The sequence below is a fragment of the Hoplias malabaricus genome, chromosome 3 (assembly GCF_029633855.1).
Source record: "Hoplias malabaricus isolate fHopMal1 chromosome 3, fHopMal1.hap1, whole genome shotgun sequence".
In the NCBI taxonomy this organism is placed as follows: Eukaryota; Metazoa; Chordata; class Actinopteri; order Characiformes; family Erythrinidae; genus Hoplias; species Hoplias malabaricus.
In genome coordinates, this window is record NC_089802.1 from 57,911,715 (window position 1) to 57,936,964 (window position 25,250).

General features: G+C 38.2%; 1 protein-coding gene across 5 annotated transcripts in view; it reads left to right on the top strand.

The window, feature by feature from the left end:
• Positions 1–24,013, top strand: part of dnajc6 (DnaJ (Hsp40) homolog, subfamily C, member 6) — a 30,332-nt gene extending 6,319 nt beyond the window's left edge. Inside the window, exons 2-18 of one of the 5 annotated variants that reach the window (XM_066666521.1) lie at positions 1,628–1,778; positions 7,508–7,557; positions 8,791–8,939; positions 9,957–10,079; positions 10,924–11,057; positions 11,362–11,556; positions 12,286–12,394; positions 12,564–12,643; positions 12,886–13,079; positions 15,182–15,568; positions 17,101–17,256; positions 18,007–18,102; positions 18,306–18,446; positions 18,818–19,141; positions 19,692–19,840; positions 20,152–20,328; positions 20,772–24,013. In XM_066666521.1, coding sequence (XP_066522618.1) covers positions 1,628–1,778; positions 7,508–7,557; positions 8,791–8,939; positions 9,957–10,079; positions 10,924–11,057; positions 11,362–11,556; positions 12,286–12,394; positions 12,564–12,643; positions 12,886–13,079; positions 15,182–15,568; positions 17,101–17,256; positions 18,007–18,102; positions 18,306–18,446; positions 18,818–19,141; positions 19,692–19,840; positions 20,152–20,328; positions 20,772–20,873 — 2,717 coding nt within the window. In that variant the 3' untranslated portion in view covers positions 20,874–24,013. The remainder of the gene's footprint in view (positions 1–1,627; positions 1,779–7,507; positions 7,558–8,790; positions 8,940–9,956; positions 10,080–10,923; positions 11,058–11,361; positions 11,557–12,285; positions 12,395–12,563; positions 12,644–12,885; positions 13,080–15,181; positions 15,569–17,100; positions 17,257–18,006; positions 18,103–18,305; positions 18,447–18,817; positions 19,142–19,691; positions 19,841–20,151; positions 20,329–20,771) is intronic. The other 4 variants (XM_066666522.1, XM_066666524.1, XM_066666525.1 and 1 more) reach the window with 4 other exon arrangements.
• Positions 24,014–25,250: the final 1,237 nt, after the last annotated feature.

The window sequence follows — 25,250 nt, forward strand, 5'->3', positions numbered from 1 at the left end:
GTGTGTGTGTGTGTGTGTGTGTGGTGTGAGAGAATGCAGGAGAAAAATCTGCAGAGCTATGTGGGAGGTGGCTGAGTCAGGCAATAATTTGGGAGTGGTCCAGTGTGGGAGGATGGACAGACGCTCACAGACATTTGCACATGCAAAACATCTATTCCCATATATTTAGATTTTCAGAGAAAATGTTAATGTTATGCAGTTTTGTGGACCAGGCACCTCATCATAAAAAAATGAGCTTAAGTTACGAAAGTCCTAACAGGACAGAGAGTGGCAGGTACATACAAATACATTTTATTAATGGAGGTGAAGGGCAGCATGGTGGTGCAGCAGGTAGTGCCACAGTCACAGCTCCAGGGACCTGGAGGATGTGGGTTCGAGTCCCGCGCCGGGTGACTGTCTGTGAGAAGTTTGGTGTGTTCTCCCTGTGTCTGCATGGGTTTCCTCCAGGTGTTCCAATTTCTTCCCACAGTCCAAAAACATACATTGGTAGGTGGATTGGTGACTCAAAAGTGTCCATAGGTGTGAGTGTGTGTGTTGCCCTGTGAAGGACTGGCGCCCCCTCCAGGGTGTATTCCCACCTTGCACCTAATGATTCCAGGTAGGCTCTGGACCCACCGCGACCCTGAACTGGATAAGTGGTTACAGATAATGGAGGTGGAATTTGTAAAACTCCCCCACATCAGTTGTTATGATAGCTGTCAAGGTTTCTTGGTCACGGGTGCTGCCTGGGTTATGTAGTGAGAAACCACTGAAAAACTAAACTGCAAATACCTTTAAACTGAAGAGGCTGATGTCTGCATTACTACCTTATACAATATTACATAAAATTACACATACTGTATTATATGTTTTAGGGCAGATTACTTCTTGTACATACTGTGAGTTTAGTAATTTATTTCTTTTCTTCCTGTCACTACACAGGAATATTAATCTGTGGTGGATGGGTTAGTTCATGTAAACAAAATAGCAGTTAAACTAAGTAAGCTGTAGCTTGAAAAGACACAACTCTGTCCAACATTAAAATAATATTGGGGTTTTAAAAAAAGAAACTGCAACTCATTAGGCACTCTACACTGCTTTAGTGTTGTGAAATTTCCAAGAGGGATTATGCATAATGTTTACAGCTTTGTATGCTAACTGAAAAAGGTTCATGTTTTTTGCTTTAAGTGCACAGCAAGCTGTTAAACCAACACTAGTTAATGTTTTTACCTTAAAATTACATCTTGAAAATGATTGGAATGTTTCACAGACGTGTAAGAGGGAGAATAGAGCCTCTGTTGTGGTGTATACAGGCTCAATACTGCAGAAATTGCACTATGTAACTTCTGGAGGAGGGTAGCGGAAACCACAACCCCTGTCCCTTGATTTCAGGACAGTGCTGTAAAAGTGAATTACACGGTAGTGGGGAGCTCAGGAGCAAAAACACTAAATCTTACCCAATGTTTCTTTAATGCAAGGAAAGGAATCTGATCCTCTTTTATCTCACTAAAAGGTCCTGCATGCTGTGTTTATTATTATTATTTTATTTTTTATATTTCTATTATTATTATTATGTTATACACGTGCACTTTTGGTGTTGTCTCGTCCTGTGTGTTGTTGTAAGACATCAAATTCTGATCATTTCAAGGCCCTCCATCTCCAGATATGGACGGAAACTATGGAGGTGGGCTGCTGGACATGGTCAAAGGAGGTGCTGGAAAGTTTTTCAGTAACTTCAAAGACAACCTGAAGGACACCATCAAAGACACCTCAACAAAGGTTATGCATCAAGTGGCCACGTAAGTCCTTGCAGTTTGTAGTATTCAAGCTTATGAGCATATGATTTTGTAGGCCTGTCACAACAATAACACTCAAACTGAGAGCCATATAAATATTGTACATTAATAATGTTATTGTCTTTTTATGTTCTTTAAATGTGCACTAGGTGATTTCCTTTCATTATCTAACTAGTACCAATTTACAGTACAATGTGAAGATCATGACTTGAAAGAAGCCATATTAGCAATGGCATCAGCACAAGTGAATCCTGTGCCTGAGAAAACCTGTTTGAAAAACTGGACTCTGAATTGAGGTGTATGTCTGTGTTTGCCTGCTTTGCTGCTTGTTGTCATCTTGACCAATGGACTAGTGCATTGTTTGGGAATGGATATGTACAACCTCTGTATTAACAGAGAACAGACAGGCTCTCTGGTGAAATCGGGCCGTTCCCCTTTAGACAACCATTTAAGCTATTAATCTACAAACCTAAAGGGGCTGATAAGCTGTCTCTTTTGTTAGCGGTCATTTCTTAGTAGCTGCAAAAAGACTATAGACATATCCAGCTCAAATAAATAAAAATTTTATAGATTCGGAAGACATCATAATTAGGTTATTTGCCCTATTTGTATTGTGTATTTTCTGTTTTTGAAGACTATGATATTTAAAAATATTTGAGAAAGTTACAACTTTGGAAAATATTTTAGAACAGCTTAAATAATTGCTGTTTTGTAATAACTGAGACCAGCCTATATGACTGTGCATTTGTATGTGTTCAAATTTACAATCCACTTTAATAGAAATACCTACAATATATTTTCACTCTCTAGCCACTTGAGACTGACCTACTTTATAGATACATTATATAGATGTATACTTAGAGACTGTAGCTCATCTGTTATCATGCACAATTTATCAACTCCAATCAACTCCATTTATTACTAGTCAGTTTCTGACCAATTGGCTGCTGTTGGACAGATTATTATCTGGATGGTGGACAATTCTCAGCATTTGTTTTTGGAAACTAATGGGTTTCTACTGGCTATCACAAAATGTACAGTAACAGATGGCTTACAGTCTCTTAAGTGTTCATCAATAAAGCAACCACACGAATTATATGTATGTTATTTTGCTCCTGTGTCCTCTTACCTGCTCTTTTTTTGGGCTGTATTTTTTGGGGTGTATTTCCCCAATGTCTTGACATTGCAAGTACCTAGTAACTTAGAATAGGAGTATGTGATTTGAGCAGACATTTGTAGATAGAGTCGAGGAAAAAAACTGAAACAGTGAAAGAATGATGAGATATAGAAAGAGACAAGAGCTGAAATTTAAATGAAGAGAGAAAAAAAGAAAAGAAAAGTGAAAAGCTGATGGCCAGGTGGCCACTGCTTATTTCTGTGAAGTTGTCACTGTAGACAAGATGCTAGGCTCTAGTGTCTCACTCACACAGAGGAAAACAAAGCATAGAAAGCTGTTGAATTAATATTCTCCTGTGCAATATCTCTGACTGTTTCTGCTTTCCCCACAGCACAGTTCCCACCTTCTTCAAACAGTCACCACTGATTCACTAAGGCCAAATCACCACTTAGAGCACTGGATGATTCCTTGTGTATAACTACTACTTAGACATAGCATAACAGAAAAGCCTTGTCTAACACACTAAGTGGGTTCAAGATGTAATAAGTTTCTGATTTGGTATGCAGCCCAAGTATCAGATACAGGAAAACATCTGGGAATGTGAAGTGGCTGCTTTCCAAATCCCATGAAGTATTCATGTGTATTTACTTCACAGTAAAAGACACTTTAGACATCACTCTTCATCTATAGCAACTAGAAAACAGACCTCCCTTCAGCACTGTAGTGTTTCTAGGTCTCAGTTTTTCATCACGTTTCTTCCTCTTGTGAACTTCAGCTTTCACAAACAGTTTAATACAAACAGCAGTGTACATACTGTAAACATTGTGACAGCTGCTAACCACGTCTGATGCCAACAGTTAGCATTTCATCAGCATTTGTTTTTGTTCAGATAACTAGAAAAGTTTTTTAAACTTTTATTGCCCCAGGAAGCTTATAGAATGTACATCAGAAAAGCTGTACAGAAAAGTGTAATCCTGTCGTCAGAAACTCCCCAATGATGAAGAACTAGCAGACGGCTAACACAAATTTTACAACAGATGATCAACTGATGATCAGATGTGTGACGTGGCCTAAGAAACATTCTCTCCTATACTGCCTTATTTGACCTTTTATGAACTGTATTTTACTCCCAGTGTACTGACTTGCAAGTGACTTTTTGCACTCAGTTAAGTACCTACATATGCACTAGGAGCAAATTTATGAGGGAATTGCATTGTCAAATATTTGACTATGGCATGTCACAAAGTCTGACTGTAAAAATATTCCTATGATATTATTATTATTATTATTATTATTATTATTATTATTAATTTTGTCTAATTTTGCTGCAAACTGAGTCTCCAATTCCACCCTTCAGCTTGGACTCCTATACTCACACAGTGCCCTTGTAGGATGAGGGCAAGCACATGCTTTCACTGAAATGTGTGTGAGGCATCTCCTGATGATAAGGTCAACAGCTACAGCTACAACTTAATTCTAACGGTCCACTGTTAAGTGGCTGAGTTTTAATTATTTTATGCTTTCTATTTAATAGCACTTACTATTTTCTATTCAATATTTCTTACCACACCCCTTGCCTTTAACAAACCTACTGACATTAAAGAAATCAATGCACATTCAGTCGGCCTGCTTTCAGAATTTACCACATTATACAAAGCAGCTGTCCAACATGTATCTGCAAAAATAGTACATTTACTCAAATTAAAAAGATTTTATACAAAGTAATTTTGGAGCATTTCTATTGGTCCATTCGTATTGAAATTTCACACAATGTGAAGGACACCTGTATTCAAATTATAGAGTAAACTAAAAATTGACCAAAATGAAGATACATATTTTCCATTGGACAGCAGTAATGTTTATGTTTCAGTATCTTAAAAGTTATGCAAAAATATATTTTTTTAAATCAGCAATTTTATTTAATACAAGTAGGGCAAACAGGTGAATTTGCTGAATTTAACATACTGGAAATCTAAAACCCTGTGCAGAAATTATGGAACATTCATTCGTTCATTCATTGTGTGTAAGCGCTTATCCAGTTCAGGGTCGCGGTGGGTCCAGAGCCTACCTGGAATGATTGGGTGCAAAGCAGGAGTGCACCCTGGAGGGGGCGCCAGTCCTTCACAGGGCGACACACACATTCACTCACACCTACAGACACTTTTGAGTTGCCAATCCACCTACCAACATGTGTTTTTGCACTGTGGGAGGAAACACACGCATACACAGAGAGAACACACCAAACTCCTCACAGACAGTCACCCGGAGAGGGATTTGAACCCACAACCTCCAGGTCCCTGGAGCTGTGTGACTGTGACACTACCTGCTGCACCACCGCCCAATTATGGAAAATATTATATATTTTCGTTCATTTTGATTAATCATGAAATGATTACATAGTGTAAAGTGTAGCTGCTATTTTTAATCTCAGCAAAAAAAACATCACAATCTGAGTTTGTTTCTACAGTCATGATATATACACATATACTTACATATTTTTTATTAGATTAGATCAGCATAGTTGGGTGTAAAATAGTAATGTTATTGATCACCATCTACCAGTACACAGGTAAAATGCTTATTGTTTGACAGAATATTCTGTGATTTCTATATTTGTAAATTAACTGGTTTTAAATTGGACTATAGGATTTTGAGGACAGTTTAAGGCTTCTGACTATTCATGCATTCAAATAGTTTTTTCAGTGCTTGGCAAGCTTTGCCTTCTCAGCTGCTCTTATGTAATGAGGCTTGTTGGTGTTGGTCAGGGCACTTGACCTTGTGTGACCTCACACCAAGCAAGGTCTCATTTTGTCACAAATATAGCAAGTGGAGCTTAGGAAAACAGTTTAAAGTGTGAAATCTTGCAGCTGAAGTTGTCTATAAATCCTCTACCAAGAACAAATATCAGCACACTTCAGTTTTACAAGTTACTTTTAATTTGTTGAATAAACCTACAGGGAAAAAACATCAAATTAGGACTGCATAAAGATCATGACATATTTAATAACATATATTTATGAATTATAACAATTATATTGCGTGACATGATTTTACATTTTTTTCCCCAAAATATCTTTGCAACCCCAGCAAATAAATAATAATACACTAATATTAAAATATTTATGTATTTATTTTCACTTAGAAAATCAACCAAACTTTTAATTTACCCTCAGACCTGTGTGTGTGTGTGTGTGTGTGTGTGTGTGTGTGTGTGTGTGTGTGTGTGATCGCACCAGGGTCCTGGAATAGCAGACTGTTGACATTAATGTATTATCTCATTGAAAGGATTTCAGAAGCTTACTCTGGTAACTTACCTGTCTGTTGCATAATATAAAAATGCATTGTTTCTTCCGAGGCATGTACAGTTAGTAACATTTTGGGCATAAAATGTATTGTACATTTGTATACACAAGGACAAATGTTTGTTGGAAGAGCATATCTTTACAGGACAAGCAAGGTAATATTTAAATGTATAAAAAACATAGATACATTTAAATGGATATAAACATAAGATTTTAGCTTAAGGTTTATTTTGTTGTTATTGTTTTTTTTTCAATCACCAAACACCAACATTTTTTGACACAAACCACATAATTGTTTTTAAAAACACCCAAAAATTGAGATTCTGAGATTAAAGATTTTAATCTCCATACCAACACTGATAGTTGAAATAAAAGTCAGTTATTGAAACAGGTTATGAAATGGTGCTGTATTTGCTGGCACATAGTATTCTGAAGTTGAAGTAATTGCTCAAAGTTATTTTGGGAACTAGGCCATGGCCTTGAATTGTGCCCAACGGCATTATTACCCAATGACAGGTTGCACTGATGTGATTTTAATCTTTCCCACTTGTGTAACTCAGCTTATTGCATATTGAGACACATTGCTTGTTGGTTTTATGGTTGAAATGTGTAATACTCACAGGTGCTTTCCTCTTCAGACAGACACCATAGGCTCATGTCCTCCACACCAAGCACATTCTTTGAAATAGTGTGTACAACGTTTACAACATCAACATCTTTAGCAACAACAGTTATTTTTCCATGGTTGATTTTTTTTTTCTGTTCTAAAGTTTGTGGACACTTACTTATCAATTCTTCTGATATTAAGTGTATGAATAGAGTGGATCCTTCTTTGCTGTGGAAATGACTTCTGCTCCTCTGGGAAGTCTGAAATCATTTCTGTGAGGACTTAATGGCATTAAGTCAGAAGATGAGCATGATATTAGGTACTGATGCTGGATGATTATTTACAAATGCCACCAGAAATTTACACAAAAAATGTTTTTGTTCAAATGGAAAAATCTGATTACAGCACACTAGCCTTATCAGGTGATTCTTAATGCAAGGCTGGCAAAACAGAAAGTGATAAACAAATCTAAATAGCCATAATAAATTAGACTATATTTTCTACATCTTTATAAAATTATGTGAAACCGATAAAAATGATAAGACAGTGGGAATGTGTATATATTTTTTCCTGTAAATAAAATATACTAAGGCAGGTTTTGGGTTGATGCCAGATATTCTAATTATGTTGACACTATTTGTATCAATGCACTGTAACATAACGGTATGCTGGGGACTAAATGTATGATTTTATGTTTGTGTTTTAGCTACACCAAAGGTGAGCTGGACATTGTCTACATCACCACACGTATCATAGGTGAGTAAACATCCCCTATTTATACGTCTACTGCTGATCTATGGGTCCACAAATACTGTCTATGCTCTCTCTCTCTCTCTCTCTCTTCATGTATTACAGCATGCACTGTCCTTGAGTGGGCTTGGGGGCATGCTGGTCATTTATTTTACATGTGATTCTGTTTAAACTCTGCACACACTCTCAGGGACTGTATATTTTTGACTTTGCCCCATTCTAAAGCACCACGTTATACTACACTGTCAGATAAACTGTCACTGTGGTGGTACCCTCAAGGTATATTCTGCACCTTTAGTTAGGGAACATAAATATACCTTATTGTATTATAACTGTAGCTTTTAAATTTGTGTTGATTTCAAATGCCCCGTTTAATCTCCAGGATTTTTGATTATGTTCTTTTACTGTACACAGTTTTTTTTGTAATGATAGATTACAAATATTCACCTCTACTTCTGGAGAAGAGAATGTAATGTACCTTTAGGGACCACAATTGTACTGTAACACCACTGTTGTTCCTTTTAAGGTACATTTACACTCTTTGTATCTTTAGTGACCAATAATGTACCTCTACTATACATTCTTTTCTGAGAGTGTTCTATAAGCTCTCAGTGAGCTTCAGTTAGACCCAAGGAGAAAATGTTGCATTGTATAGAGATCAAGGTTCAAACCAACTTGCCAGTTTACTTCACACTAACCAATGATAAGGTGTAGTCAGACAACTCTGATGCTGTGATCCACTCTCAGAGAGATACTTTTTTGAGAAATCCACTGACATTTTAAAAAAAATGTAAAATATTAAGATGTAAACAAATTTATTGAGATTGGTTTGGCATACTATATATCAAGTAAGAGAAAGACAGAATTGTTCACATGAGCGGTGACTGGGTTTAAAGTTTCTTTAAGCTGCTTTACAGAATGGTTTTAGAAGCAAAGCACCTCAAGGAACAAGTTTGTAACTCACTCAGACACTCACTCTAACTTGTTTAAAGGAATGCTGTTGAGTGGTTTTCATCAGTGACACGTTCAAATTGCTTTTAAAACCTGATGCAAATAAAGTATCATATCTTCTAGTTCCCATTACTACCACTGTAAAAGAATTGGTTGGTTAATATCGGTTGGTAAATATTTCACATCAATTTACTCTGAATAACTTTGTGTAATGTATAAAACAGAGGAACAGATGGCAGCCAACAGATGATTTTCTGATTGTGTAATTCTGCTGTATCCCACTCTCAGTGATGTCATACCCTGCTGAGACGGTGGAGTTGGGCTATAGGAATCATGTGGAAGACATCCGCTCTTTTCTGGATTCCCGTCATGCTGACCACTACACTGTTTTCAACCTCTCCCAGAGGAACTACCGTGGAGCCAAGTTCTCTAACAGGGTGATGGCACCACTCAGGACTTACACACTCTAAACTCTGGGAAAGATTGGCAATTACTAGTTCAGTGATAGAAATGTGTGTAAATTTTGAACATATGTAAGCAATGGGGGCCCCTTAAAATATCAGAAATCTCTCATCAGGTGTAGAAATGAAATCAAGAAATGTTTGGCTCTATAGTGTATGCATGCTACACCGTGTTGCAATACCACAAATCCTTTTTTCTGAAAAGCATCCTCAGTGTATTACATTAAAGGGAAACACAACAAAATGTTTTCTTAGAGTAAATTAACGTACACTGCAAATACAGAATTTCTATGGTAATTCAACATTTTTTTTTTACTCAAACACACCACCTTCCTCCTTAAAAGACTTGGAGTTTCTAAATGTAAATAAAGCAGAGAGAACAGCATTCCCCCACAATCAAAGCGGTCCCCTTTAAGTAAAGGGGTTTATTTTAATCAGCCCACCACATCTCTGTGGTTACTAACGTAGGGCTGATTTGACCAGATCTTGAACGCATTTTGAACACTACTGTATTTACTCTCTCTCCCATAACAAGTGAACATTCCCATAAACATTCTTTTAGTATGCTGTGATTATTATTTATGGGTCCTGTGTATAGGTTTCTAAGGAAACCCTAAAGAGTCACAAGTCCCTCTTGTGGGCAGAGTTGTATATGCTTTTTTTCTTTTTTTTTTTCCTGTGCTGTGATTAAATGACTCAACATATTAACTCCATAATGACTCCCCTGACTCAAAGTTACATGGGTCATTTGATTTTGTTACAGCAATAAAAGATAGTTTTACCACAGCTTCACTTGCCTTGATTCAAAACCTAGTGAAGTTACAGTCATTTTGTTCTTATTGTGAAATTTTACAAAACTAAAATGGTACTGTGCTACTACTGACATTTTCCAGAATTTATAAATACTATTGTGACATCTTCTAATTTCAGTTGCATTTCAGCCTCTCATTTAACTCTCAATATGTCTTTTTTTTCTGTCTGTGCCTCCTCCAGGTATCTGAGTGCAACTGGCCATCCAAACAAGCCCCCAGCCTTCACAACCTTTTTGCTGTGTGTAAGAACATGCACAACTGGCTCAAACAGAACCCGAAGAACGTGTGTGTGATCACTTGTTCGGTAAGAAAACACCCTTAGGTGATCTCTGTATTTAACCCCTGTTTCTATTTCCCTGCGTTCACTCTCCTGCTCCTATTATTGAACCGGTCCATATGAGATACATGAGACAACGTTAAGAATTTGCAAACTAGACGGTAACGAAGAGGGCAGGAATATAATCTAAGTTATGTATCTATGTCATATGCTATGTCAGTTTGCAGAGTCAGTGTGAGTGGAGTGTGTATAGCAGTCATAATGAAAGTAGAGTGGTGGGGTTCATGGCTCATTATATTTTAATGCACAGCTGTCAGTGCATTTTTAAGCTTTTAACATACAATAACTTTAAATTTTTTATGCAAATGGACACAGGTCTGTAGGAGTGGCATTCTGTGAAGGATACTGGAACTTGTGATGCAGTGAACTGTTGTCATTAACCCCAATTAAATTCTAGTTTGTTGGTTGTTGGAAAAGTTTACATTTTCAACAACTGGTGTTAACTAAATTATTTGAAGTGTTTTGGTGTAAAAATAATTGCAGGAAAACATCCAGCATGGATATGGCAAGAGCCCAGAAATCTGAATGGCTTTAATGCAACCAAAATGACCAGTTAGCAAACATGGCAGTTATTATTATATGTAATGTTTGCAGAGGTAAAAGGGAATCCTGAAAAGTAAGTTTTCTTTAATTTTGCCATTTAATAAGCTGGATATCACCTCCCTGTGGATCATGCGTTTTGTACAAATTTCTTTTATGTTTTTTTATTTGTTTGTTTGTTTGTTCTTGGAGTCGTTTGCAAGCATTTTATTTTGAGTAGTTTACAAATTCAATCAGTATTTTTTGTGCTGTATGTGTTTGTGTCTGACAGGATGGCAGAGGTCCTTCAGGCGTGCTGGTGTGTGCCATGTTCTGCTTCTGCCATCTCTTCTCCAACCCCGTGCCTGCCATGCAGCTGCTAAGCGCCAAGAGACCAGGCTCTGGTCTGTGGCCTTCACACAGGAGGTACAAATAGCTTTAAACCACATATCAATTGTCATGAATCTGGTTATTAATAGTTATGTTATGAAACAGTCAATATTTAGACACTTAGTGGCTTGGATGTATCAGAGAGCCTAAAGGTACAGAGGCACTCATTTAAATATGCCCACCCACACTTGCAGGTCTCACTGTATGCAGCATGAATTAGTTCAAACTTGGACTACAAAAAATTAATTCCATCATGTCATGGGAGTTGTTTTTTTAAAAGAATGTAATGTAAATATAATAAAAATTCAAAATGTCTTTCTTTGTTAATCTTTACACTCAGGTATGTAGGGTATGTGTGCAGCATGGTTTCAGAGAAGCCCACAGTGCCCCACTCCAAACCTCTGGTTATCAAATCTGTCACCATGAGCCCCATCCCCTGCTTTAACAAACAGCGCAGTGGCTGTCGGCCATTTTGTGACATCCTGATCGGCGAGACCAAAATCTTCTCCACAGCGCAGGAGTATGAGAGGATGAGGTAGAACATCAGAGTGTGTCTCTCTCTGTTTCTTTCTATATGTTTACATGTGTGTACAGAAGCACTTCCAAAAGGTCTTTTCCACTTAAGACTCAGATATGTCTTCATTTATTACCAATAACAGGGTTGTAAGTCTAACATCTTATTAATGTATTAGTGTCTACTAGAGTATTGTGAGTCTTTTCACAACTGTTGTTATATTTTACAACAGAGAGCCCCTTAGGGACCTTGCACAGAGGGTTTGGATATTTGTTCAGTACATACATCATTGAAGCACCTAGCAAAGCTGTAGCAAGCAGATTTAATTCAGGAAATAATAATCAAAGTATTCAGATACATCTTAGTGAATTTAGCCTTTTCAGTGTGCACTCATTGATAATTCATGGGTTAAATTATATATAAACATTGTTTAATATCAGTAAAAAAATGGATTGCCAATGCAGTGAGACTTTTGGTGTTACTACAGCAAAACAAAGACAAACCCAGTACCCTCTTTAGGAAATAAACATTTAAAAATTGCTTATGCAAACATTTGGAAATATGGCATATAATTTGTGCAAAATATGTGCTAAACTGAGTAAGATATACACTATAACCATATATAGGTACTTATTATATATAAAAGTTTGTGTTCTATTAAATGATCTATTGTATTAATATTGTACATTGTTAGAGGATTGATATTTTACATGGACATAAACGTCTTGTATTTTCTCTGTCACCTCCTAGGGAGTACAGAGTACAGGAGGGAAAGGTGCTCTTTTCTCTAGGCGTCAGCGTCCAAGGAGATGTGGTGATTTCCGTCTACCACATGCGCTCCCATGCGCTACAGGCCAAGGTAGGGGTTGCATGATGTTAGTTTCTGTTTTAAGTTCATAAACTGATTGATAGGGGGACTGTTGCCTTGACAACGTTGTATTACTTTCCAGCCTAATCAAAACTCCAATAAATTTGATCACACTGATACTAAAACATGTTTAATGAAATTCTTTTGTTTTTTTTTGCAGGTGACAAACACACAAATATTCCAGATTCAGTTCCATACAGGCTTTATTGCCCCTGGCATCACAGTCTTAAAATTTATGAAGTAAGTCCCATGCAGGTTTTAAGGAGAAATTGAATCCATTTCTCACAATGTTTATCCAAAACAAAGTGACCGATGTGGTATTTCCACTGCTGAAAATGCCAAAAATGATGTTTTAGGCCAAAAATGTTTTATATAACAACAGTAAAAGGATGTCTAAAGGTACCCAGAAGTAAATATTTTAACCAAATTATTTAATATTTTTACTTTTTGATTTTGACTAAAGAAATGAAATATTTGCGCAGGTCAGACTTGGATGCCTGTGATTCTCCAGAAAAGTATCCACAGCTCTTCCATGTGCTGGTGGACATTGAGGTGGAGAACACAGAGAAACAAAAGGATCTGACCCCACCATGGGAACAGTTCCCCACCAAAGACCTGAGCCCAAATGTGCTCTTCTCCTGCCACCAGGAACACAAGGATGCACTTGCTATTGCAGGTAACATACACACATGCACACACACACACACACACACACACACAGATAAAAGCATTTTTTGTCTAGTCATGCATGACTAGAGTGTAGTAGTCTACACTTGGTGCCGAATCCCTTTAAGCTGTGACTGTATTTTAATTTCATTTTTACTCTTGCCTAAGATGAAATGGAAGGCTTGGACCTGGAAGGTAAGACTTATTGCAGATGACTAGTGAAAACCACTAGTTATTGTTAGATATTGTACGGGTAAATAGTGGATAGTGAATACTTAGTGAATAGTTACCAATAAGTCCTTAGTAAAATTCGATGAGTATAAAATAGTTTTTAATCTAGCTGTTTATTTTAGGCAGTTTGTGGACAATAAAATTCTTTCACACTTAAACCTTCTATTTCACTCCTTAACTCTTCCTAGCAGAAATAGAACATCTGAAATCTTAAAAGGAACAGCTCAGTCAAAAAAGATAAACTGCTGTGTCTGCTCCACTCGTACCAGAGCAACACCCACTTACACACTACTACATCATCAGTGTTACTGCAGCAGGGCTCTCAAGTCTCACTCATTGAGCTTTCAACAAGTTCACACGCCACACATGGCATTTCTTAAACTGAGAAATGATTAACTTCGCCGCAAAGTATTGAATCCTACTGAAGTGCCTTGTAATTCGAAATGTGTCATGTATATATGGTACATGGAAATGTGCATGGGTTACTAAGTGTGTGTCACGCATCAATGCCGTACTGTTTCTGGGAACTAGTTAATTAGTTCCAGAAGTGGGGACTTTAAAGGTATATTACGTGTGGGTCTGAGTGTCACAAGAGAGAGAAAGAGAAAGGTCAACTCTCTCCAAGCTCTATAGGAAGCTTGTTAGACGCTGGTCTTTTGTGTAATAAAGTTTCATTTATCACTCAGGACGAGTAGGAGTAGGAGTAGGAGTAGGCAGAGAATTTTCTTCATCATCTTCTTCACATCATTGCTAAAAAATAAACGACAATACTCTGCGCTCCTACAGCTGTCCTGAATTAGCAACCCCCCTATATACCCCTCCAAAATACCCCTCTAACCCACCCCCTACCCCCAAACTTTCACTCCAAGCATTCTTGAAAGCTTCAGAGCCCTGGGATTTGATCCACCAGCCAAATCATACCTGCTCTATGATGGTCCTGTGGGGGTCCTGACCAATGAAGGACAGGGTGAATCTGGGCAAACAACATGGGTAGAGCAACAAGGAAACTATGGTCTGTAATTTTAGAATTGCAAAGTGCTGTTGTGTGGTCAGTGGAACTCAGATAATGTACAGTGAGTGTAGAAACAAAGAGGTGGTCATAATGTTATGGTTGTTCTGTGTATAGTGGATAGCTATCAACAAGCCTTAGACAGATGCAGTGTTGTCAAATGCAGATATGGCACTTTCCACTGCATAGAACCTACAAGACTCTACTCAATTCAGCTATTCCACTGGCCAAATCTGGTCCCTCGAACCAGGTACTTTTTCATTCCCTGCTTGCGCCGGGTTCCAGCTGTGCCATGTAAACCCTGCAGAGGGCTGATGGGCCAGAAGGACATGTCTATCACCACAAAATGCAGAGCTTATTTAGACCCAGCACGCCACTTGTAAATTCTCTTAAGTTACAGCAGAATTCACATTTATTTTTATCAGACTGACAACGGTAGCTCATAATTTTCCCTCATGGTGTTTTGAAGAGGTTTAAATGCTCCTTGGGCTGATGGCCAATGAATATTTCCAGCGAAAATAAAGGAAACTGGGGTGCAGAGCCGTGTTTAGTTCAAAAAACAAAAACAACACACAAATACACTATGAATAAAGCGCACCTAGATGTACTGCTGTCGTTGTTGTTTTCAAAGCCCACAATTCCCGTTAGAGATGGGGTACTGCGCTGTCACCATGTCCATTTTGTGGGGGAGCTGTGCTAGTGGAAAAGTGGCAAGCTTTAAGCAAGCCGAGCCATGCCGATTCGAGTAGAACCGGACTCATGCTGTGGAAAAGCAACAATAGTTTCTAATAACTTTTGAATGAATAGCTACTGCTTTAACTCCCTGATTTTATTTCTGTGAACTTAAACCTTTTCTTTGGTACATTCCTTAGATCCTGTCCAGGGACATGTGGGCCCAGGGGGCCGACTGGGCCCACATGAAGAGAGTGAGCCCTCAGACGATGAGATGCTGTCCCTCTCCAGCCAGCAGAGCAACGCCAGCAGTGAGAAAGCCAAAGCAGCTAAGAAAGCGGAGCCTCAAGCTGCTCCTGCTCAACCACCTCCTGAGGACGTGGACCTGCTGGGTCTGGCTGGAGGTGATGTTCAACCTCCTCCAACTTCTCCACAGCCCCCCACAACTTCCGCCACCACCGACCTTCTGGGAGATTTGTTTGGAGCTCCACCTCCACAGCCTGCGAGTGGGCCTGGTTCCGCTCATTCCACCCCAAGGAGATCTGTCCCTTCATCATCACCTTGCCCCTCACCTCGATCTGCAGGCAGTAAGTGTCCATATCTCTTGCATGTTACAAAAACTCAAAATGCAAAATACAACCTCTGCCCAAAATATTTCAAATTCCTGGTCAAAGTAGTATGTAGAAGACTGAGATTTTGAAGCCACCACTTGAATAAAACAAACCTCTGCTTGGACTGATAGCTCATACAGAACATTATTGCATTCCTATTGTAAAGAAAAAAATTCCAAACAATTTCCATAGAATATGATTGGATCCTCAGTATTACAAGATCATTTTAACAGTTGGGACACTGTGCAAAATGTAAAAATAAATAAATAAATAAAAAAGAAACAAAAACTGGCATTAAACTTTGTTTTTTTTTTTTAAACATATGCCTATTTTGAATTTGATGCCAGTAGCATGCTTCAGAAAATTTGGGATGGAGCAACAAATGACTGGTGAAACTGTAATGCTGTTAAAAAAAAAAAGGATTATTTTACAACAGGTCAGTGACATGATTTTGTTGAAATAGAGCACCTCAGAGAGTCTTTCAGAATTAAAGGTGGGGAGGAGTGCAATCACATTTCTCATCATAATATAGCAAATAACTTGGGAATATCGCCATCTGAAGTACATAATATCATTAAAATATTCAGACAATCTGGAGAAATTTCTATATGCAAAGGACAAACCCAAATTTGATGGCTGTGGTCTTCAGGCCCTTATGTGGCACTACATTAAATATAGACACATTTTTGTAGAAATCACCACATGGGCTCGGAATAACATTCACTAAACCATTGTCTGTGAACGCAGTTCAACACTGCATCCACCAATGCAAGGTAAAACCCTATTATTACAAACATAACCATATATGTATGAGGATCCAAAAATGCTGCCACTATCTCTTGGACCATGTTCATTTAAGATGGACTGAGGTGAAGTGGAAAATTGTCCTGTGGTCTGCCAAGTCAAATAATAATATAACAGAGACAAATTGTTGAGCAGCTGAAATCCAGCAGTAATGGGCCATTTCACTTTCAGCTACAGCAACTGGTCTCTTCAGTTCCCAAATGTTTACAAAGTTTTGTTTTAAAAAAAAGAGGTATGCAACACAGCTCCTCTCATAACGTTTTGGAAATGTGATTGGAATCCTTCAAAACTGATGTGTATTTAAAAAATATATATATCAGTTTCAACTGTCTGAAATATTGTATTTGTGCTATTTTCAATTATATCTAGGGTTTCAGTGATTTGCATATCTTTTTATTATGTTTTTATTTATATTTGTTTTTTATTTATATATTTTATATATTTTATATATTTTAATTATAACTTGCCAATATTCAACATTAATACTACAAATAATTTAACAATATTTTGCTCCTTTGGAATAAAACTTTGGAATAAGGCACTTGCATTGCAAATAATGAGGTGACATCGTTGAATGTCATATCAAAGTAATATTGTGTATCCAAGCATTTGTATTATTTACTTTTTATGAAATAATGGTTATAGTGGCTAAAAGCCATCCACATTTTCAGAAATAAAAACCAGATGTCCGTGTTTTCCTGCAGCGTTTGACCCATTTGGGTCAGCCCCGGTGACTGCACCTGCCCCAAAGCCTCAAGACTTGATGGGGGCATTCCTGGGTCCAGGTAATATGGGGCAGCCGGACCCCTTCCTGCATGCCACACGATCTCCGTCTCCCACTATGCAGAACATGGGCATGGGTAAGGCATGTGCTTACGCCTGCTGCACTCATAGCTCCCAGTGTGTGGCCACAGTGTTTGTGTGGGCAGCTTGTTTCTATGACAGTCACCATGTTGTTTCGTGATAAGGACTACAGACTGTAAATCACCTCTAAGTGTGAAGCCCTAATTGTGCTTTTTGACTAGCTTTCATTTGCACTGGTTTGCTGTGTACAGAGTGAAACTGTTATTCGTTTTTAAAGCTTTGTCGTCCTGGATTGTGGTGGTGGCTTTGTAACGGAACTTTTGAAGTGTAAACATGATGTGAATGATGAAATGTTCTTATTGCAGGCACAAGGATAATGTCTGAATTTTCTTTGGTGCTTACTCAAGTTTGCATGTAAAGTTGTGGTTGTGAGTAAGGAACAAATCTATTGTTGTATGTGAACACTGCATTGGATTAACAAAATGGTCACTGGGTATTAGAACGAAAAGGTGGAGTCGAATGTCAGAAGCAATAGCCAAACTATTTTCTGTTGAGGTTTTCAGGTATTTTCACATAGGAAATCAAACAAACCTGACATTTGACCTTCAGCTGTTGCATAAATCTTCTTATCTTCAAGGATTTACACACTTTAAAGAGCTTACTGAAGCTTATACATTTCATATAATGATGATCTTATTTACCTCAAAGTGATTTCGAAATGACCTGCCAGAGACCACTTTGTTGTCTTAGTCTGAAGTGATGTCATAAATGCTGGCGAAGCTAACTTGTGTTAATCCCCTGACCAGGCCGCAGTTCTCCGGGGCCTCCGACTACACCCACCGTTAACATCCAGCAGCAAAATACTATGGGTGGATGGGACTGGAACAGACCAGCCCCCCCAGGCAAGTGAAACTGGAGTTCAAAACTGAAGTGGGACACCTGCTGGCAACGTCTTGAATCACACCATGATGTGTGCTATTTACACAGTTCTGGTCAAAAGTAGTAAATTGAACCAAAGCACTTGTGTTGAAGTAGCACGTCTTACACATGTTTATGATCTACTCTGAGAATGGGTATACATTAGTGTTTTTTGTGTGTATCTCAGCAGGTGGAGGGTTCAGTATGGGCAGTAAGTCTGCTGGTACAAGTCCTACCAGTTCTGTTCACAGTACTCCCACTCACCAGCCCAAACCAAACACTCTCGACCCCTTCGCTGACCTGGGCAACTTAGGAGCCAGTCTGGGAGGTAAGAGGAGAAAATGAAAACGTAGGCAAATATGTGCAGCATCTGTTTGCAGACACAAACTAACCGATAAATGTTTGCTAATATGTCTCTAAAACATATTTATTTTAAAATGTTATTTAAAAAAATACTAAAAAAAGGTACTTTTACAAAGAAATAAAATATGACGTTAATTGTTTATTTGAATACATGTTACATTTAATACAAGTAAGAAAGAAATATAAACACTGCATAGCTGTACTTTGCAAATAATGTAAAAAATATAAAGCAATAAAATTAGGGTTTTTTAATAAGCATGAAAAAACCTTTTGCTTTTGTTAGCTTAAACCTCTGCTAATATATATGCATCTCTCCCCACCCACCCATTTTTATAGGTGGCTCAGGATTTTCCAGTAAGCCCACCACTCCAACAGGTACGGGAGGTGGCTTCCCTCCAATGGGTTCCCCTCAAAGGCCTGCTCCCTCCCCCCAGCACACAAGTGCTAGTGGAGGCTGGCAGCCTGGCACCGGTTTCCCCTCATGGCAGCCAGGAGGCGCAAGTGGTGGGAGCGGGTGGCAACCACAAACCCAGCCCAAAGCCCCTGGATCCTCTATACCACACAGCTCCCCACAGAACAGACCCAACTACAATGTCAGCTTCTCCAGCATGAGTGGAGCTCCACCTGGGGCAGGAGCCAGCAAAGCACAACCCAACATGGGTCAGTGGTTAAAGACTCTTTGTTTAGACAGACACGGGCTAACAGGCAGTTATGTTCTTTGGGTAAAATATCGGTTTATAATCAGACACGATACATTACCACTTTGCAATATATTTTACATACAGAGAACACAGTTCCAATACCAGAATTTAAATTTTGTTTATTTCATATCCAGCCAAAATAGAAATAAAGTACTAGTTATACATTTAATGTATTATATTTGTTTAAGAGAAAATATCACAGTAGCTTCATCAGCAAAAACAAACCAAACAATAAATTGTATTAACGTTTCCATTCTTTTTAGGAGAACTGCTTTCAGATTTGCAGGGATTTTTTTTTCTTCAGCATCTCCAGAGCTTCTCTGTAACAGCCTACTATGTACTGATTGGCTTTTGTGACTAAAAATGAAATAAATGAAGGATGATCACAGACTTAAGCACTGACTCTTTACTAAATATAAAAAATACAGTGCTTGTTAAAATGTCCTCAGAGTGTTTGCACAATATGTAATATGTTAAAAATACATATTTGTTTCTTCTTTTTTTTCCAGGAACCAAGCCGAAGGCCACAGATGCTAACTTTGATGACCTGCTCTCTGGGCAAGGCTTCACAGGCAGTAAGGAAAAGAAAGGCCCAAAGACAATAGCAGAGATGAGGAAAGAGGAGATGGCAAAAGAGATGGACCCAGAGAAACTCAAGGTGAAAAAAACAGCAACAAAGCCAAATAAAAACATCATTAAGTCAGGGAGTAATGTGAAGACCTGTGGTCAGACCAGGATTTCATGCACTTCCTGACTGTAGTTCTTTCAGTCCAAACAGACTGTGAAAGATTTAGTTTTAATTCAGGATGGGGTATAATTGTCACTTACATTAAATATGACTGTCCACCACTGTCTTTACTGTAAAAGCCCAGGGGTTGAGAATGTAACTAGACCTTGAGTTTGGCCATGTTTAACTTCCAGTGTATGTATGTGTGTGTGTTGATGAATGTGTGTGTGTGTGTTTGGTAGATCTTGGACTGGATTGAAGGAAAAGAGAGGAATATTCGTGCTCTGCTCTCCACCATGCACACAGTGCTGTGGGAGGGAGAAACCCGATGGAAGCCAGTGGGCATGGCTGACCTGGTCACTCCTGAACAAGTTAAGAAGGTCTATAGAAAGGCTGTGCTGGTGGTCCATCCAGACAAGGTGAGAGGGTCTCTGTTTGTGTCCTTTAAGAAAGGGAGACCATTTGATAATATATGTGATTCAGTTAGAATTAAAAAACAGAATTATGTGTATAAAGTGAGATGTGATTAGAAGTTTCAGTATCATTTTAGTGTAGAGTGAAGTCTACTAGTTGGTGTGTTATTTTGCCATGTATCCCTTTATGGAGAGGCAATGTGGAGTATGTTGGTCTGTCTTCTTATCTTGTATTAGCATCAGTTCCAAAAGGTCTTGACGTTTTTCAAAGGAAGCAAGTACTAGCTTTCACCGTCCCAGTTTGGGAGTATCATGTGATTGAGGGAGTCCTCACTAAATGAATGGAATGACCATATTGTTTTACAATAATAAATTATCGTAATAAATTTTGGTTTCTGTACCAGTATAGAAAATGTGTGTATCTTTTTTTTCTTTCCCTCCATTCACAGGCAACTGGAGAACCTTATGAACAATATGCCAAGATGATTTTTATGGAACTAAATGATGCCTGGTCGGAATTTGAAAGCCAAGGACAGAAAGCTCTGTACTGAGACTTCCAGGATAAAGCAACTTTGGAAAGCCCCTTTTGTCATCTGTTAATGACATAAAAAGTCAGCATGTGATTCCCAACTCAACCCACACCTCGCACCTATCCTCCTCATCCTGGACCTGCTGCATTTACTCTGGACACTACAGTCTTCATGTATACAGTGTCAGAGTGCCGGACTTATGACTCTGTTACTGCTGAATATGTGTCTGAGAAAACAGCCATTTTCGTCTAGCTGATATATATAAAAATAAAAAAGCAAAGTTTTTTGGGGGCATGGTATAATTGACATATCTATTTTTAAAGGATCAAACACAGTGTTTCTTCTCCCTGTTTTTGTAGCTAGCTCAATCCTTTTGTGGTGCAGACATTCAGCAGTTGGTGCAGAGTTTTCATTTTTATTTTGACACCTGAACAACTGAATAATAGTGGCATTCATGTTGCAAATACCTGTGTTAGCTGAAGATATGGATCAAATAGCAGGTTAAGTTTAAGATTAGGAAATTTAAGTGTAGCCTTACTGAGTGTAGCCTTGAGGCTTTGAGTTAGCAAATGGAAATGTTAGCATTGTTGTCAATGCAGATAGCAAAAATGACAACAGAAAAGGCTTACTAGAGCTCAAAGTACTTCCACACACTCCCACAGAGGGCTGCAGTGAGTGCTTTGGATTTTAGACTCTGGGACAACTAGATTGAAAGACTAGCGTTCATGCATCTAGGGGTAATGCTACTGTGTTACCTTCTCTTTGGGTTTCAGAAAGCTGGCTGTCTCTCTATAAAAACATTTAACTGAACATGTGAAATAGATTCTAGCAATTGAGCCCCCTCCCAGTTTATACTGACTGTACTGATGTACTGTATGTGTCTCTGGAATGTGCTGCACTGTATTCAATGATATTCTGTTTACACATCTATAGTTGCTATAAATGCTGAACAATAAATGGAAAAGGAAAAGCTACTCTTAGCTAATATGTGCTGAAATGACCCAAATACAATCAGCTGTGTTATAAAAAGCTTCCATATTACACTGCACACTAAACACATGAAACAGATTGCCATTTAAAAAAATACAGTGTGTATGGTTGGAAGAAATAATGATTTTGCCATCACTGAAATCAAATCACTAGCCTGATAATCAAAACACATCAATCATTTGTTTTACAATTATATACAATTATATTTTTGCCCTTTTCCATAAACGATCCGATCATAGAAAGATTCTAGACATTCTTGGTAATGTTTTTAAGATTGGGACAATAGGATATGACCTCCATGTGAGGGCTTTGTAAATATGGATTAGTCCTAACTGGTTGGCCTGGTTACAGGCACTTAAAGAGGTGAATGGTGTAATTTAATAGATTTACTGAATCCATTTAAATGAACGGAATATTATTTCAAACCATTTGTCTAGAGTAAGTATGCAATATTTCTTAAAATGGATAATAACGCATATATAATATAGGTTCTGCAATATTTTAAAAGATAGTATCTAAATAAAATGTCTCTTACATTGTGATATGGATGTTGCAGGATATTTTCACACCTCTTATTCTCACTGACTTGAAAACTCATCTATAGCAAGCAGAATAGGTGTCCCGTTAGATAGTATAATTAACATTCTGGGTCTCCTAAAAAGAGTTTGAATTGTGATCTTTTTATTCTAAGTATTGGTAAATACATTCCAGTGAAAGGATAAAGATCTTTGATTTGCAGATTTGGACTGCATATACACAGTTGTTTTTTTCCTTCTTTATTATTACATGTGCGTGTGTGTGTGTGTGTGTGTGTGTGAGAGAGAGAGAGAGAGAGAGAGAGTGTAAAGTACTGTGTATAAGTCAGAGACAACCATAACTTATTTAATTTCGAGTAAAAAAAAATTGTGAGTGTGGAAGGGTGGACAGAACACCTGCAGATTGGTTCAGATCTGAAGCCAGAATGAAGATTGATTTTCTTACTTTCATATTATAACTGCTGGTATTTTTTATTTTAACCAGGGTAATCAAACTGAGATTAAAAGCTCTCAAAGTGGGATGATTTTGTTTATGTTTATTTTATGTTTCTACTGTGTAATCTCCTAAAAAATATCTCCTGACAGTGAGTAACTTCTATGAATTGCTTAAATGCTGTTTTTACTGGAAAATTTAAAAATGTAGGGTGGTGTCTGACTTTTGCAAGTACTGTGTATGTGCATGCAGGTGTGCTAGGTGTGGGTGTATACATCTCCACATTACAGTCATTTCCTCCTTGTTCATAAACGAGTGCTGGCAGGCTTTGCCTCTCCTCTCGTCAGGGAATGTGACGGACTGATGTTAAATAATGTTTTAGCTGCATTGCTTTTTTTATTTTTATTTTTTGCCATATGTGTCTTCTAATGTGATGTCACATATCTTTTAACACAGGTCTGAATATTGTCATCTTTCCTGACAGATAGTGTGTCAAACCTCATGAAATGGAAAAATCGACCTCTGAATCATTTTGATTGCTTTGCGTGGTGTGTGTAGGACTGTAAGTGGTACACAGGCCAGAGGAAACAACTCTGTGTTGTATAGCCACAAAACTTATCTGCCCTTTCTCTCTCAGTATATTTGCACTTGAATGACTCTATAGAAATACAGTTAACAGTAGCGATGTGCTTTAACTTACAGTACCTACATGCCCATTGCTGTTCTCGATTTTGTTATATCATCTTAAACCACTGGACTGCTGTTGATATTTATATTTCTGTCCACCAGTTCTCTACTAAATATTCAGCCAGTTTGTCTCTCCATCCAAATGCCTCAGTGCTAAGGACTTGTGTGAATGCACATGGTGTTTTGATTTTTAAAGGATGGACTATTGGACCCTTCCTTTTTGGGATGATACATCCCCTCTCTCCCTCGTGGACTGAACTCTCTCTAAACTTAAGGCTGTCCCATTGTTCTGAAGCTAACCTCTGTGTACAGTAGTGAATGTGCGGTGTTCTAATAATCCTGTCCTCTGTGAGAAGGTGGTTTGGATACAGCTCTGTGTTTGCCTGTCTGCTGTATCAGTATTATTGAAAATGTGAAATTTTCTTTTCTGTGTTCTCTCTTTCTCTCCCCCACCTCTCAATCTGAAGCTGTACGTAACGTGCGCTGCACAAATAAATGGGCAACAGAAAAACTGATCAGACAAGCCATGCCTCATCGCTTTTTTGTACAAAGCCGGCCTGCACTGCCGGTGAACAAAACACTATGTTTTTACCACTGTATATAATGATGTTCAGTTATACTCTTCGTCATTCTGCATCTAAAAAAAGAAGTAGTGCCCCTTCTTTGAAGTGGAACTACATTAAATGAAGAATCAAATTCCTTTCAGATTCCTAAACAGTTACTTAAATCTGCATACATGGAACCAGTTAAAAAATATATAACACTAAAATATACCTGTATGACTGATACCTTATTGTATAAACATTGAGCAGTGTTTGGAGTGTCTTCCTCTGTTCTAGAGAAACGTACTAAAACTGTTTTTACAACAGCTTTGTAGCATGTGGCCTAATGGGCATTGTTAACATGTGAGCCATTATTCATACAATATTGCAATATTAAGAGTGGGCCATGCAGGGCATCTTATTTAACAGATGTGGCCCACATCCTCACGCTTCCTGGAACGTGATGTAATCAAACAATGGATCAAAAGGGGTCTACAACTGTGGCAATGTAGAAAAAGATACAGTAAGAATCCGTTGTTGGTGTTACTTACCTCAAGATGGCAGCGGTGAGCTATAGTTTGAGTCACATCTCCTCAGATCGGTAATGACTGCGCCAAATGGACAGGATGTTTAACCAGTTAACAGAACACGCTTGTACTGGTTTTGATCAGATTTCAACCACTTGAGTCTAAGTTAATTAAACATTTAATTTTAGCTCATTGTAAGAGTTTTATTAGGCTTTATTAGAGTTAACAGATATGCTTACAAAACATTAACATTAACAAAGGGTTGTAACCACATTTGAAAAGATAAATATGTGCTTCACAGAAAGTGTTATCATCCTGTTTAACACAGGGATAGAAAGGGTCTACATAAGTAAATGCTGATATTTTAGAATCAGGGGCATCAGAAAATCCAGAACAGCTGACCACAGTCAAATACATCTTCTACGGATGTATATCTGTGAAGTGGACTGGAGGATCCCAGCAAAAATTATATTACATTTTCCAGTGCCCAAAAAATGTTTATGATTTGAATCTGTGCTGAGAGACGAGGAACGGCACAGGAGAGTGTTCTGTGCGAAAAAGCGCATTTCGGGCGTAAAAGCGCGTTCCGTGCGTAAAAATTCATACCGTGCGTAAAAGCTCGTTATGTGTGTAAAACCGTGTTCCAGTGTGCGTTAAAGTGCCTTCTTGAGCCCATGCCCCTA